The following is a 12,203-nucleotide window of genomic DNA, read 5'->3' as shown; positions in this document are numbered from 1 at the left end:
CTGGCAGAGGAAAACAGGCAGCAGTCTGGGGAAAGAGGAGAAACTGACAGGATCAGGAAAGCATCGCTGAAACTGGCAGACATCGTGAGCTACTTAAAGAGATGCTACTTTTCAGGAGCAAAAGTTTGACAGGCATGAAGGGGGAGTTTATAGAGACAAAGGGAAAGGTGGGGGCCAATCACAGGGTGGAGGGACGGAGCAAGACCAAATGAATGTAGGACCAAAGTAAAAGGTAAAGTGTGCCGTTGAGTCGGTGTTGACTCCTGGTGCCCACAGAGCCCTGTGGTTGTCTTTGGTAGAATACAGGAGGAGTTTACCATTGCCTCCTCCCGCACAGTAGGAGATGATGCCTTTCAGCATCTTCCTATATCAGTGCTGGCGGATATAGGTGTTTCCCATAGTCTGAGAAACATACCAGCGGGGATTCGAACCGGCAACCTCTGACCTACTAGTCAAGTCATTTCCCACTGTGCCATTAGGTGGCTAGTTGTGCCCAAAAATGGCCACAGCTTTCCAGTGAGGTGCAATGACTCAAATGGCAGAGCTCTGCTCAAGCTCCCAAAAGGCCTGTGATTTGAATTTACCTGTGTGATACCTGCCTGGTGTTTTCTGGTTCCATCCACTGTCTCTCTTGCTCGCCTTGCCACATGCATTGCTATTATTGCAATAGAGTTTGCGAACTTTCACCAACAATTATAGGAATTTTTGCAAGTGAAGAATGATTCCTACGAAAATGCTATGCCCTAGAATCAAGCAGGAAGAATCAATTGCTCTCCTCCCAGTTTGTGTGAGGGGGGCGGTATTTGGAGGGGACACTTTGGTTTTTGTAGCCAGAGGAGTCGTGTAGATAGCATTGCTGGGGGAGCACACAAAGTTAGGCTTCAGGAATACTCAGATTTATGATCAATGCTGTTGTATCCTATCCATTTATCTTTTGTGGTTTGTTTGGACGTTTGTCCCAAGGCAGATCCTGTAGAGAGGGTGGGGGAGGCGTTGGAAAGGAAAAGGGAGGGAAAGGAGAAGGAGAAAACGGAGTAGTTGTTGAACAAACCTTTAGTTCAACCCACTTAAGATTTCCTTGAGCTCTCCCAGACAGCAGGCTTTACTGCGGGTTTACTGCGAGTTCAAATTTGCCCCCCAAAACCAACACGAAAAGTGGATTTTTTTTTGCCCTGGACATAACTTGTGCCACACTCTAAAGTGCAGTGAAAAGCCTGAGTTGTGTGTGAAGTGCTCCCTGATAGCTTGCAGGGACTTCAGGGTACATTTGGCCGATATGTGAACACGCACCTCCATTCCAGAGGAAAGCTGGGTGTGAAAAACCTCCTTGGGTGTACAAGGGGAACCGCTATAAAACAAATGCCTTGATCCTATGCATGAAGTGACTCTTGCTCTAAAGCAGGGATTCTCAATGTTGGGTCCCCAGATGTTATTGGACTTCAGCTCCCATAATTCCAAGGTACAGTGGCCTTTGGCTGAGGATTATGGGAGTTGAAGTCCAAAAACATCTGGGGACCCAACTTTGAGAATCCCTGTATTGAGATGTATTGAGATGCACATCTCAAAGGTATACATCCATTTTTAAGAACTCACCACCACCAAATCCCCAAATCCCACAGATCACAATTGAACGCATCCTCTGGTAGCCTTTGAACCTTGCTGAACCCTGTCTCTGCTTCATATTAATGATGCCTCCCCCTCCCCCTCCCATCCAAAAATGGGCACTCTTCTTCCTACTCATCTGCCCCTCTGTTTGCAGGATGCGGACCTTCTGATTCCTCAGACTGAGCACTTACCAACTTAAGACCTGGATTCTTCTCCCGCCGCTGCCACTGCTTCCGCAATGCATGTGTGGCTGGGATCTGCGGCTGAGGAGGGGGAAGTGTCCTTCAGGAGTGTGAAAGCCTCTCATCTATTTTTGTGCTGGGGGGGGGGGAAGTGAGAGGCTTGGTTGGCTTCTCCCCCCACCCCCGGGGACAGATAATGACTTGTTTTCTTTGGTGAGGAAAAAACATCCTGGGGTGGGGGTGTCAGCAGCTGGATCCTGACAAGCTCGCAGCTGCCCTGGAGAGCCAAGGAAGGTGATTCACGAAGGAAGGCGGCAATGTGACATTTTTCTTCGCCAAAGAAACGTGTCTGCAGGGCACGGCGCACTAAAAATATACTGCAGGAGACTTTCCCTTTGACTCTGTCAAAGAAAGGAATGTGAACAGGAGGCTGCTTCTCCTGAAGGTGCTCCACACAGGAGGACGCCCTGGTGGATTGGGCCCCCAAGATTCAGCTCATCTCCCTCCCACTCCAGATCCGAGGTGCCCGCTTCACGGTGTCCCGTGGCAGGGCCACCTTCCCTGCTTGTGGTTCGGGATCCAGAGGTGGCTGTGGGTGGGGGTTCCCTTGGGGATGGGGCTGTCGCTCCATCGCTCAAGTTCCCCCTCCTTTGAAAATGGAGAGTCCTCCTTCTAGCTCACGTATTCCTCAGTTTGTGGGTTGTGGTGGACCCTCAGGGCCAAACTGCACGATGTGGGAGATGCACAATTAGTAGATGTGGGCACACAACTCCCATCATCCATCCCCACGGGGATGGGGCCGCAGCTCAGTGATGGAGTACCTGCCTGCATGCCGAAGCTCCACTCCGTGGCAGCATCTCCAGGTAAGCCTGGGAAAGACGTCTGCCTGAAGCCTTGGAGAGTTGCTGCCAGTCAGTGTAGACACTAAGGCTATTCACACGTGCAGCGCAGGGAGTCTAGCCTGGTTTCCACCACCTGTGTGAACCACCGGAAGCTGCGTGGCTCCCGCGGGAAAGCCCACTTAATCCCCCCCACCCTTAAACGAGGTTAGCAGAGCGAGTGCTCTGCACTCCCCGTTGTTTTGATTGTGTGCTGGTGCGGCTTTTTGCTGTGGCAACTCACGAGGAGTCCCCTGACTGGGAGGCTACAACAAGTCTCCCGGTATTGGGGGGCTCTGGTCTTGTGGTAGCAAGCATGACTTGTCCCCTTAGCTAAGCAGGGTCTGCCCAGGTTGCATCTGAATGGGAGACTAGAAGAGTGAGCACTTTAAGATATTCCCCCCTTATGGGATGGAGAAGAGCTGAAGGTTCCAAGTTCCCCTCCTTGGCAGCATCTCCAAGAGAGGGCTGAGAGAGATTCCTGCCTGCAACCTTGGAGAAGCTGCTGCCAGTCTGTATAGACAATGCTGAGCTAGATGGACAATAAAGGCAATAATGTGAAAGAGCTCGTTCTTTCCCTTTGAATAGCTCAGACGTAGGTGACAGTCTTCTCCTGTTCTTTGTCCCCAGCATCCTGAGGTGCTCTTACATATGGAGGTTCCATTTAGTGATCATGGTGGATCAGATTGGTTGGGGTGTATAACTTTGCGGGGAACGAGACTGATGCTCCCAGGATCCTGTTCAGCTTAGTAATATGACGAATATGACAAATATTTATATACCGCTTTTCAACAAAAAGTTCCCAATGCGCTTTACATAGATATAAATAAAACGGCTCCCTGTCCCTAAAGGGCTAAGATTCCATGCTGGATCACTTGGTTTTTAAGGAGGGGAAAAGACAAGAAGCCATTTCCCCCCAGAAAAGAGGACACAAGAATGATAAACTGCAACTGTCCCGCATCCTTCCCCCTTATTGGGTGGGCAAAGTGTCCTATATTTGTGTTAAGATCCATCTTTGAAAATACAATTTCTGCCCTTTTCTATCTTTTGTCCTCTGACACATCTGTTTTGCTTGATTTTATTGTCACCCCTTTGAGGGCCATGGATCCGACTCCAACCCTGTTACCACACCTAATGTTGCCAAGTTTTGTGTGGCAGCGTGTAAAATTTGCCGGGTCCTGACAGGCAACAAAATCTTAGCAGGCCTGACACAGCTTCAGCATTCTCTAGAGCATTTTATAGCACTTACAACTTTACAGATTTTTAGATGAAAGATATGAAGATTGTAGGATTTTAAGATTCCAAGATTGTAAGATTTTAGACCATGTAAAGCTTCCTTGCAGTTGTACCCATTTTACATCCCTTACAAGCTAGGGATGAGGGGAGTTGTAGTGGAACAACAGTTGAGGACCAAAGTTTTAATATCTCTGCAGTAAGATATTGGGGCAGGCCTGTCTCAGTGCCCTTCATTTATTGATTTATGTAACATAAAAGTGCAAGGGGATAACAGGAGTTGAAGGGAGAAGAGCTGGTCTTCTGGTAGCGAAGGTCATCAGGAAACCCATTGTTTCGGCCAGGTATCCGTTTCGCACTGAATGGCATGAAATAGCCGTGAATGATATGGGGCACGCTGGGTTTGCGTGGATATGCCTTAACTAAGCCCCTTCTTTGATCACGTTGCATCTCGTGCCCTTTGCAAGTAACTCACATGGCAATGAGTTTCACAGGGGTACATCTCTAAAACACACATCTCCATTTGCCTTGACGCTACCAAAATGGGTCCTGAAGTCTGCAAGTCTGCTCCTTTCTGGAGCTTACACCCCCCCTCCCGCCACCGGGTCTAGCCCCCCTAACACTACCGGACAACTACACTGCCTCCCCCACATTATACCTAATGCAGCTGGAAGCCCCAAAGCACAGAAGGGCCTTGACCCTGGCCCGTTGTGGCGCCCTCCCCTCAGCGGTGCTAGAAGGCAAGTACAGGAAGACTCGCTTCTCAGAAGAAGAAACCCTGTGCCCCTGCAATTCTGGGCAAACAACAGAGCATGTACCGTATTTTATAGACTATAAGATGCACTTTTTCCCTCGAAAAATATCCACCAAAATTCAGGTGCGTCTTATACTTGTAACTGCATCTTATACTTGTAAGCCTGCCCAACAGGTTTGAGGGGGGGCGCTATCCCCCGGCAAAGCCTGTACCGATGCTAAAGGAGGGGGTTGGGGGCGACCTTCTATTAACCCCGTGCCACCTGGGGACTGCCGCTCCAGCTCACCCTCCGCCGCTTGGGCCGTGGACTCCTCCTCCTCCCCCTCCTCCTCCCCGATCGTACAAGTTTTACATCACCACCAGCAGCACCATCGTTATCAGCTCTCCCTCCTGTTTTACTTTCTGCAAACATGTTCAGCTAAAGAAAGTGCAAAGAAGTAGGAGAGCCGAAGTGGTGGCCACTCCCTCCTCTGGAAGTTCATATGACCCCTGCCTGCCCACCCCAAGTATGTGCATTCTGGTGAGGAGAAGGAAAGCTCTAAAACAAAAGAGGTTGTTTTTTTTTTTAATAGGGTGAGAAGCGAGGTTGAAGAGAAAACAAGGAGTGGAGTAGGAGCAATTGAAAGAGGCAAGAAGAAAGGAGAACAAACTGAAGCAAGGCTGAGAGTCCTTTCCTGGAGCTAGCAGGACTTTTCGGTACAGTTTCGATAACAGTTTAATATGTTGAAACTCTGAAAAACTGGATTAAAATTAAGGTGTGTCTTATAGTCCGTAGCATCTTATAGTCCATAAAATACGGTACTCATCCATTGCCCATTTTACAGGGACACTTATATCATCCTCATCCTCCCACTATTAAGCATGTCCCCAGGCTGGGCAAGCCAATTCTACATCTCTCTCCTACTCTCTGACTCCAACCCTGTTACTACACATAATGTTGTCAAGTTCTGCACGGCAGCATGTAAAATTCATTGGGTCCTGACAGGCCGCAAGATCTAAGCAGCCCAGACACAGCTTCAGCATTCCCAATAGCATTAAACAGTTCTATAGCATTCTATAGTACTTGCAATTGTACAGATTTTAAGATGAAAGATGTCAAGCTTTTAGGATTTTAAGATTCCAAGATTTTAACCACTTAAAGCTTCTGTATAGTCTCACCCATTAGCTGACCATAGTTTAGCAGTAGCTGTATAACAGTGTGAAGCTTTTAGTCGCTATAGTCTCAGTGCCGGACATAGCCTGTTTTAATGCCGATCTTATGTAACCTACTTTATGCTGGTCAAAGACAGGAATAAAGATTGATTTGATATGAGTAGTCCCGATTTAGAGGATCAACTAATTTTCCAACAGTGGAATTACGGGCCTGCTGGACATCTCCAGGTGTGGAAATCTTCATCCTATGTCACGTGGTCTCCTCCAACCTGCTATGACCATTCAGATTTGGTTCTGGTCTTTTCTTTCCAAGATGTTCAGTAAGGCGATGGCGGCTATCTGCCCCAAGAGCCCGACCACAATCATAGGAACTCTTAGACTTCTCCAAGAGAGACGGGCATCTCCCCCTGCAAGAAATAAGAAGGGAATGGTTCTTTTGGGTGGATCCACATTTTAGATGTGGCCAAGCGTTAGGAGAACGACATGTGTGCACTCCCTGCCTGTGACTCCCACAGGGACAGGCCCGTAATGCTTACCTAGTTCAATTAGTCAGAATAAACTTAGTTTTTTATTGCAACAGTAGGGTGCACGACGTAGCCATTTCTTGATTCTTCACAGTTTACCAAGGCCCTAGATCTGCCCTGGACCCCTAAGTCACCTGACAGGCCTCAAAGAAGCTCTCATCAAGAAAGCCAGCATGGGAAAAGGAGATGCTGTGGCCTCCACAGTGTTGTCTGTGGTTGCACAGCACAAAGTACAATTGCCATCCAAGACGGCGGCCACCAGACCTGATGAGATTCAGCTAGTTAAGCCGTGAATCCTGAGAGAGGTGCTTTCGACCATATTCTCCAGATAGTTTCAGTGCATTTTTCTCCATTAACAATATCCACATACATTAATTGGCAGACAGTGTGAGGCCTGTGCATTGGCCCAGCTAGTATCCTTCTCTCGCTTGCCAGGATAAGAGCAGATACTCATTTTTGCACAAACTTAAATTTTTAAAACTTAATTTGAATTTAAATCCTAGTTTCCCTTTTTAGGGACCCTGTTAAGAACTGATTCTTAACTCCAATAAAATGTTTTAAAGAATATGTTAATATTCTTAGCCCAAGCACCCGTGTGGATAATGGGAAAGTGGGGGCAGGCGAGGGGGGCAGAGAATAAACCGCTTACCTTTATTTGAGCAAATGCTGAGCAAGTTGACAGAGACATTATTCTGATCGACAGGATTGCTGACTAGGCACGTGAAAATGGAGTCTGATGAGTTTGGTCGCCAGAACAAGTTGAGATTCTGGCCATGACTGGATACTTGGTACCAGTCCAAATCTTCTTCTAGATCTCTGAGAGAGTCCCCTCTTTTCCAAGAGACATTAAATCCCCGCTTTCCAGGCACCTGGCACTGCAGGGTCACGTTGCATCCATCTGAAGCCTTGGAGTCTACTTGGTGGAAGATCTGTGGTTCTGGCACTGGCTCTGTGGGACACAAATGAAAAATGCATGGCGTTTGTGTTTCTTGACTGTCTGTCAATGAGCCTACGTAAATAGTGCTGATCCTACTCCATATCCAACATGCACATTCCACGTTCCAGCATCGGGAGGGAGGGGATGCTGACATAAGTAGTACTTACCATAAACAGTGAGGTTGAATAAGGCCCTTTGAACCACTGGTGGATGCGACACCGTCATATAAACTACATATACTCCACTGTCCTCCACCTCCAGGTTCTTGATCCTTAGCGTGGTCTCATCAACCATTTCTAGACGCTGCCAAAAACGGATTCTTGAGCTGACCGCCTCCAGGGTTCCATTCCTGACCAGCACAAACGGAAATAACTTGCTGGTGGTGGTTCTCAGGGACCAATAAATTGTGTGCACTGGTTTTCCAGAGGATAGCTTTTCAGGAAAAGAGACGGATGCTCCCAGGATCCTGTTCAGCTGAGTAAGATGCTGTGCTGGATCATTCGCGGTGCCTATTTGGTTTTTAAGGAGGAGAAAGACAAGTAGTGTGTTTCCCCCTCGAAGGGACACAAAAATGGTCAACTTCAACTGCATCCTTCCCCCTCATGTATCCGAAGAGCAAAGTGTTCTGTATTTGTTCCATGTTTAAAAATACTATTTCTGCCCGTTTCCATCTTTAAAAATATCCCTTTAAAAATACATCTTTAAAAATACTATTTCTGCCCTTTTTCTTCTTCTGTCTTTTGTCCTCTGACATATCTATCTTATTTGATTTTATTGTCATCCCTTTGAGCGCCATGGATCCATCTCTTTAAGCTCAAACACCCTTCTGTTTCTACACACCCCAAGCCCTTGGGAAAGGACAGGACATAAATATGCATCAATTGAACATCCTAAAAGTAAGGCGGGCAGCTCTTGATCGGCCTGCCTACACCTGGCGACTCAATGGGAATTGCATTTCTACATCTAGGGTCTCAGCTAGGATCGAACAAGGCGGGACAAGTTTCCCTGGGCCCCTGAGGGAGGGGGGCCCATTGGCCAGGTGGCAGCTTGCTATTCGCTCTCCCCCTTCTGCCTCTTCAAATAAGACATGGGGAGGGGGGCAGTGACCCAACTTCGCTTCTTGGCCCTAGGCCCATGCCAACCTTGCTACACCCCCTGCCTACCTCTAGAATAATTCTGGTAGGCCAAGTACATACGCACCTCTTGGGACATTAAGCTGGTTGAACAGCAGGGGCCCCTCTATAATCTCACAAACCCTTCTGAATTTCTAAAGCAACGGGCTTTGCCCAGAAGCACAGATCTAAGACCCCACCACCTGCGTGGCCCTAGATTTTCAGTCCTCAGTGGTGCTTTTCAAGTCCTAGTACCTGGAAGCTGCGTGGATGCTCACCCTTTTATGACAGGGATGCCTCACTCCACGGAGCAGAAGTGACTTGCTCTGGGAGTGCGGATCGCCCTGGACTGCCCTGGACCCCGTTTTGACACAAGGAGGCAACTCAAGATTTCTGCTCACCTGCGAGTTGGGTAGCCAAGAGCAGGAGGGTGAGCCAAGAGCTGCGTGACTCCATCTTCGCGCTGCTTCTCCTCCACCTTCCTCCCTCTCCGCAGAAATGGCCTCCTTTAATGCAGCATTGCGTGTTTCACTGTCTCGTCGTCAGCTTCATGCTTCAGCCAGCTCCGCTTTGACTGCAGCCCCCCAACCACACCAATTTCCTCTCCCGTCTCACCTCACTTCCTGTACAGCAAAGAGTCTCATTGGTTCTTCTCCTGTCCCCTTCTACCATCCTCAGCTTCATCACCTTTCGCTTGACGGTCAGCATACTGCCTACTTCACTCCCTCAAAAGAAACATCATGGGGGAAAACATTCCATGTATGTTTTGGGTGGCAGCATGCGTGTGGGAAATCTCTGTATTTTCCTTTTGGGAAGCTCAGGAGCAGGGCCTAGGGGTAACAATCTTCTCCTATTCTTTGTCCTCAACATCCAAAGGTATGCTGCTGTTATACATGGAGGATCCATTTAGCAGGTGATGGATGTATCTCCCTTGTGCAGTAAAACAGGGGTTCTCAAACTTGGTTCCCCAGAGCGCTTTCCAGATTACACCCTACAACAGGGTCACTACGGATCTCCTAAATGTGCTTTCGTACTTCCTGTGTTGTGGCACTGCAGTCCCTGAGCTGACAGAAAGGTGCCATTCACATTTCCAATGCCTTATTTCGGGTTTTATCTTTGTGTTATACTGCTACAACGTTGCATGTGCGTCGCGGAAAAGTAGCTGTCTCAGTGAAAGAGATCACCCAGCCCACTTTGCCCTTATGTTTTTAAAAAGTGTGCAGTTAGCTGGGGCAGAAAATGGCTTGCTTTTCGGGGTGGCTTATTGGGAAATAAATGCAAACAGGCCTGCTTTGAGAAACATGGTGTGTTTTGCTATGAAGAAGTTATTGTTTGTTTATTTATTTATTCGATTTCATACCGCCCTTCCAAAAAATGGCTCAGGGCGGTTTACACAGAGAAATAACAAATAAATAAGATGGATCCCTGTCCCCAAAGGGCTCACAATCTAAAAAGAAACACAAGATAGACACCAGCAACAGTCACTGCAGGTACTGTGCTGGGGGGTGGATAGGGCCAGTTACTCTCCCCCTGCTAAATAAAAGAAAATCACCACGTTAAAAGGTGCCTCTTTGCCAAGTTAGCAGGGGTTGAAGTTTGCTGCCACCTGGTGATAAAACAAAAAATCTAAAATGTTGGCGGTGAGAATGTCAAAAGAACATAGAGAATAGAACTTACCTAGTTCTACCAGTAAGTGGAAGTGGTGTTTCTTGCTGTGCCCACATTTGCATCTTTCCAAAATGCTGCCCTGGTTGTTAATATGGTCAGAGCAAGGCACTGTGGAAGAGGGCTCTTTAACCCTTTCCCTTGGCCTATTTTCAAAGCCAAATGCCCCCTTTGCTGCATTTCCAAAGATAGATGCACTCTGTGCACCAGTCTGAACTCTGTGACCCGGATACACTATTCGTGTTCAGAGTACATACACATTTTCTCTTAGTTTGCCCAGGGTTCTATGTAAGCTTATTTGGACGTCAGGCTTCCTCTTTGGCACCCAAATTTCACGGAAAGTGAAGTCGGAAGTGAATTTTAGGATCCCTCTCAAGGAAAAACATCTGAGAGGTTTTTTGTGTGTGTGGTGGGGGGAGTGATATGTGTTCATATATTCTATTCTTACACCCCTCAAGGAGTTTCTGCCCATCTCTATAGTGTGCTGAATGGAGCTGATGTCCAGGAAAATCTGCAGAGCTTTGAAGTCTTAAAAGACAATCTATTGGCCATTCTTCCAGTTCTTGGTATAAATATCTTTCCGTACTTGGAATGCTAGGGTCAAAATGTGGACCCGAACTACCTGAAAAGAGGTTTCTCTTCTGAAACGTGCGTCTTCTCACCTTCCACGGTTCTTATGTGCTACATGGTTCTCTATCTGCCTGCATCTGTTATTTTTTTTTTTTTTGAGCCGATTAATACTTACTGTAAAGTATATTGACCCGGAGATGGCTGCATTCTGTCTGCCACCATACCCGCAAATGGCAAAGAAGTTAGTTATAAGTTTATTCGGTCATAAATGGCAAAGAATGCTGTAGTGTCATATCGGAGCCTGTGGCAATGCCCCAGCATAACGTGCCAACTTGAAACATTTAGAGCAGGGCTACTCAGCTTCACCACTCGAACCTTTTTGGACTGCAGCTCTCAGCTTCCCCAGCCACAGTGGCCAATACCCAGGAGTGATATGGGAGTTGTAGGCCAACATCTGCAGGAGGGCCGAAGTTGAGTAGTCCCTCACAGGAGACCAGTTGGAAATCAACGATCACAAAACCAAAATCATGGCCATCGCTAAGAGACCCAAGACACACCCCTGGTGTATAAATGGGCACAACACTGAGCAGCTCTCATGCTTTAAATACCTGTTGGGGGTGGTCTTCCACGTCTCTGGCACCAGAAACGCTCACGGCTCTCACGCTGCTCGAAGTGCACAGAGGAGCAGGGCGGCCATCCTAAAATTCTTCCGATCAAGAGGAGGCCACTACATACCTGCAGCCCTCAAACTGTTTGAAGCCAAACTGCTGGTGCAACTCCTCTATGGTACCCAACTGGGCCCCTTCTCCAACTTTGCCCCACTGGAGATTGTCCAGTCCAAATTCCTCAGAACAGTTCTTCAAGTACCATGGCGTGTCTCTAATGCTAGCCTACATCTGGAGACAGGTCTGGTGAAAGTGGAGGCCATACTCAACTATTGGTTACCCACTGGGTTTAGCCCTCCAACAACTGGACTGGACAACTACCCCCCCCCCACTGGACTGGACTGGAAATGGGCACTTCTGACAAAAATGTCATCGTTGGGACTCTTCCCCTTCCCTCTTACTTGCCATGGGCTACGAACAGGCTGAAAACACTCATCAAATAGTGCATAATGGACAGAGAGCAGCAAACTGACTTAGGCAGGGCCCTGAACTTCCTCATCAATGAAAGACTAAGATACACAGCATTCCCCGCCCTATACCTAATGCAGCTGGAAGCCCCCAAACACAGAAGGGCCTTCACCCTGGCCCACTGTGGTGCCCTCCCCTCAGCAGAGCTAGAAGGCAGGTGCAGGGAGACTCCCTTCTCAGAAGAACCCCTGTGTCCCTGCAACTCTGGGCAAAAAACGGAGCATGTCCTCCTCCATTGCCCATTCTACAGAGACATTCATATCCCCCTCATCCTCCCACTAATACTCAAGTCCCCAGGTGGCTCAAGCCAATTCAATGTCGCTCTCCCAGCCCAACCCAACCCAACCCTGTTACCACCCATGATGTTGCCAGGTTTTGTGCAGCAGTGTGTAAAGTTTGTCGGGTCTGACAGGCAGCAAGATCTCAGCAGGCCTGACACAGCTTCATCATTCTCTAAA

General features: G+C 48.0%; 1 protein-coding gene across 2 annotated transcripts; it reads right to left on the bottom strand.

Annotated features, from left to right (window-relative positions):
* Window positions 1-3,958: 3,958 nt before the first annotated feature.
* On the bottom strand, window positions 3,959-9,890 carry LOC128337162 (SLAM family member 5-like). 2 transcript variants are annotated; one of them, XM_053277860.1, is made up of 4 exons: window positions 8,779-9,890; window positions 7,433-7,774; window positions 6,978-7,277; window positions 3,959-6,211 (listed from the first exon to the last, which is right to left on the bottom strand). In XM_053277860.1, exons 1-4 carry the CDS (start codon window positions 8,831-8,833, stop codon window positions 6,087-6,089), a joined length of 822 nt encoding a protein of 273 aa, XP_053133835.1. In that variant the 5' UTR covers window positions 8,834-9,890; the 3' UTR covers window positions 3,959-6,086. The 2 variants fall into 2 exon arrangements, with proteins under 2 accessions (XP_053133835.1, XP_053133834.1); XM_053277859.1 differs by lacking the exon at window positions 8,779-9,890 and having other exon boundaries at window positions 7,433-7,979.
* Window positions 9,891-12,203: the final 2,313 nt, after the last annotated feature.

Source organism: Hemicordylus capensis, chromosome 14 (genome assembly GCF_027244095.1).
Source record: "Hemicordylus capensis ecotype Gifberg chromosome 14, rHemCap1.1.pri, whole genome shotgun sequence".
NCBI lineage: Eukaryota > Metazoa > Chordata > Lepidosauria > Squamata > Cordylidae > Hemicordylus > Hemicordylus capensis.
This window is presented reverse-complemented; position numbering and strand designations above follow the sequence as displayed.

What these genes read in the sequence shown, in the direction of transcription:
- LOC128337162 (XM_053277859.1), bottom strand. Translation starts at nt 7,856, where the DNA reads ATGCAGTTGAAGTTGACCATTTTTGTGTCCCTTCGAGGGGGAAACACA. An exon ending in ATTCAACCTCACTGTTTATG is followed by an intron (nt 7,278 to 7,432) that starts GTAAGTACTACT and finishes TGTGTCCCACAG; the next exon opens with AGCCAGTGCCAGAACCACAG. An exon ending in CAGCATTTGCTCAAATAAAG is followed by an intron (nt 6,212 to 6,977) that starts GTAAGCGGTTTA and finishes TATTTCTTGCAG; the next exon opens with GGGGAGATGCCCGTCTCTCT.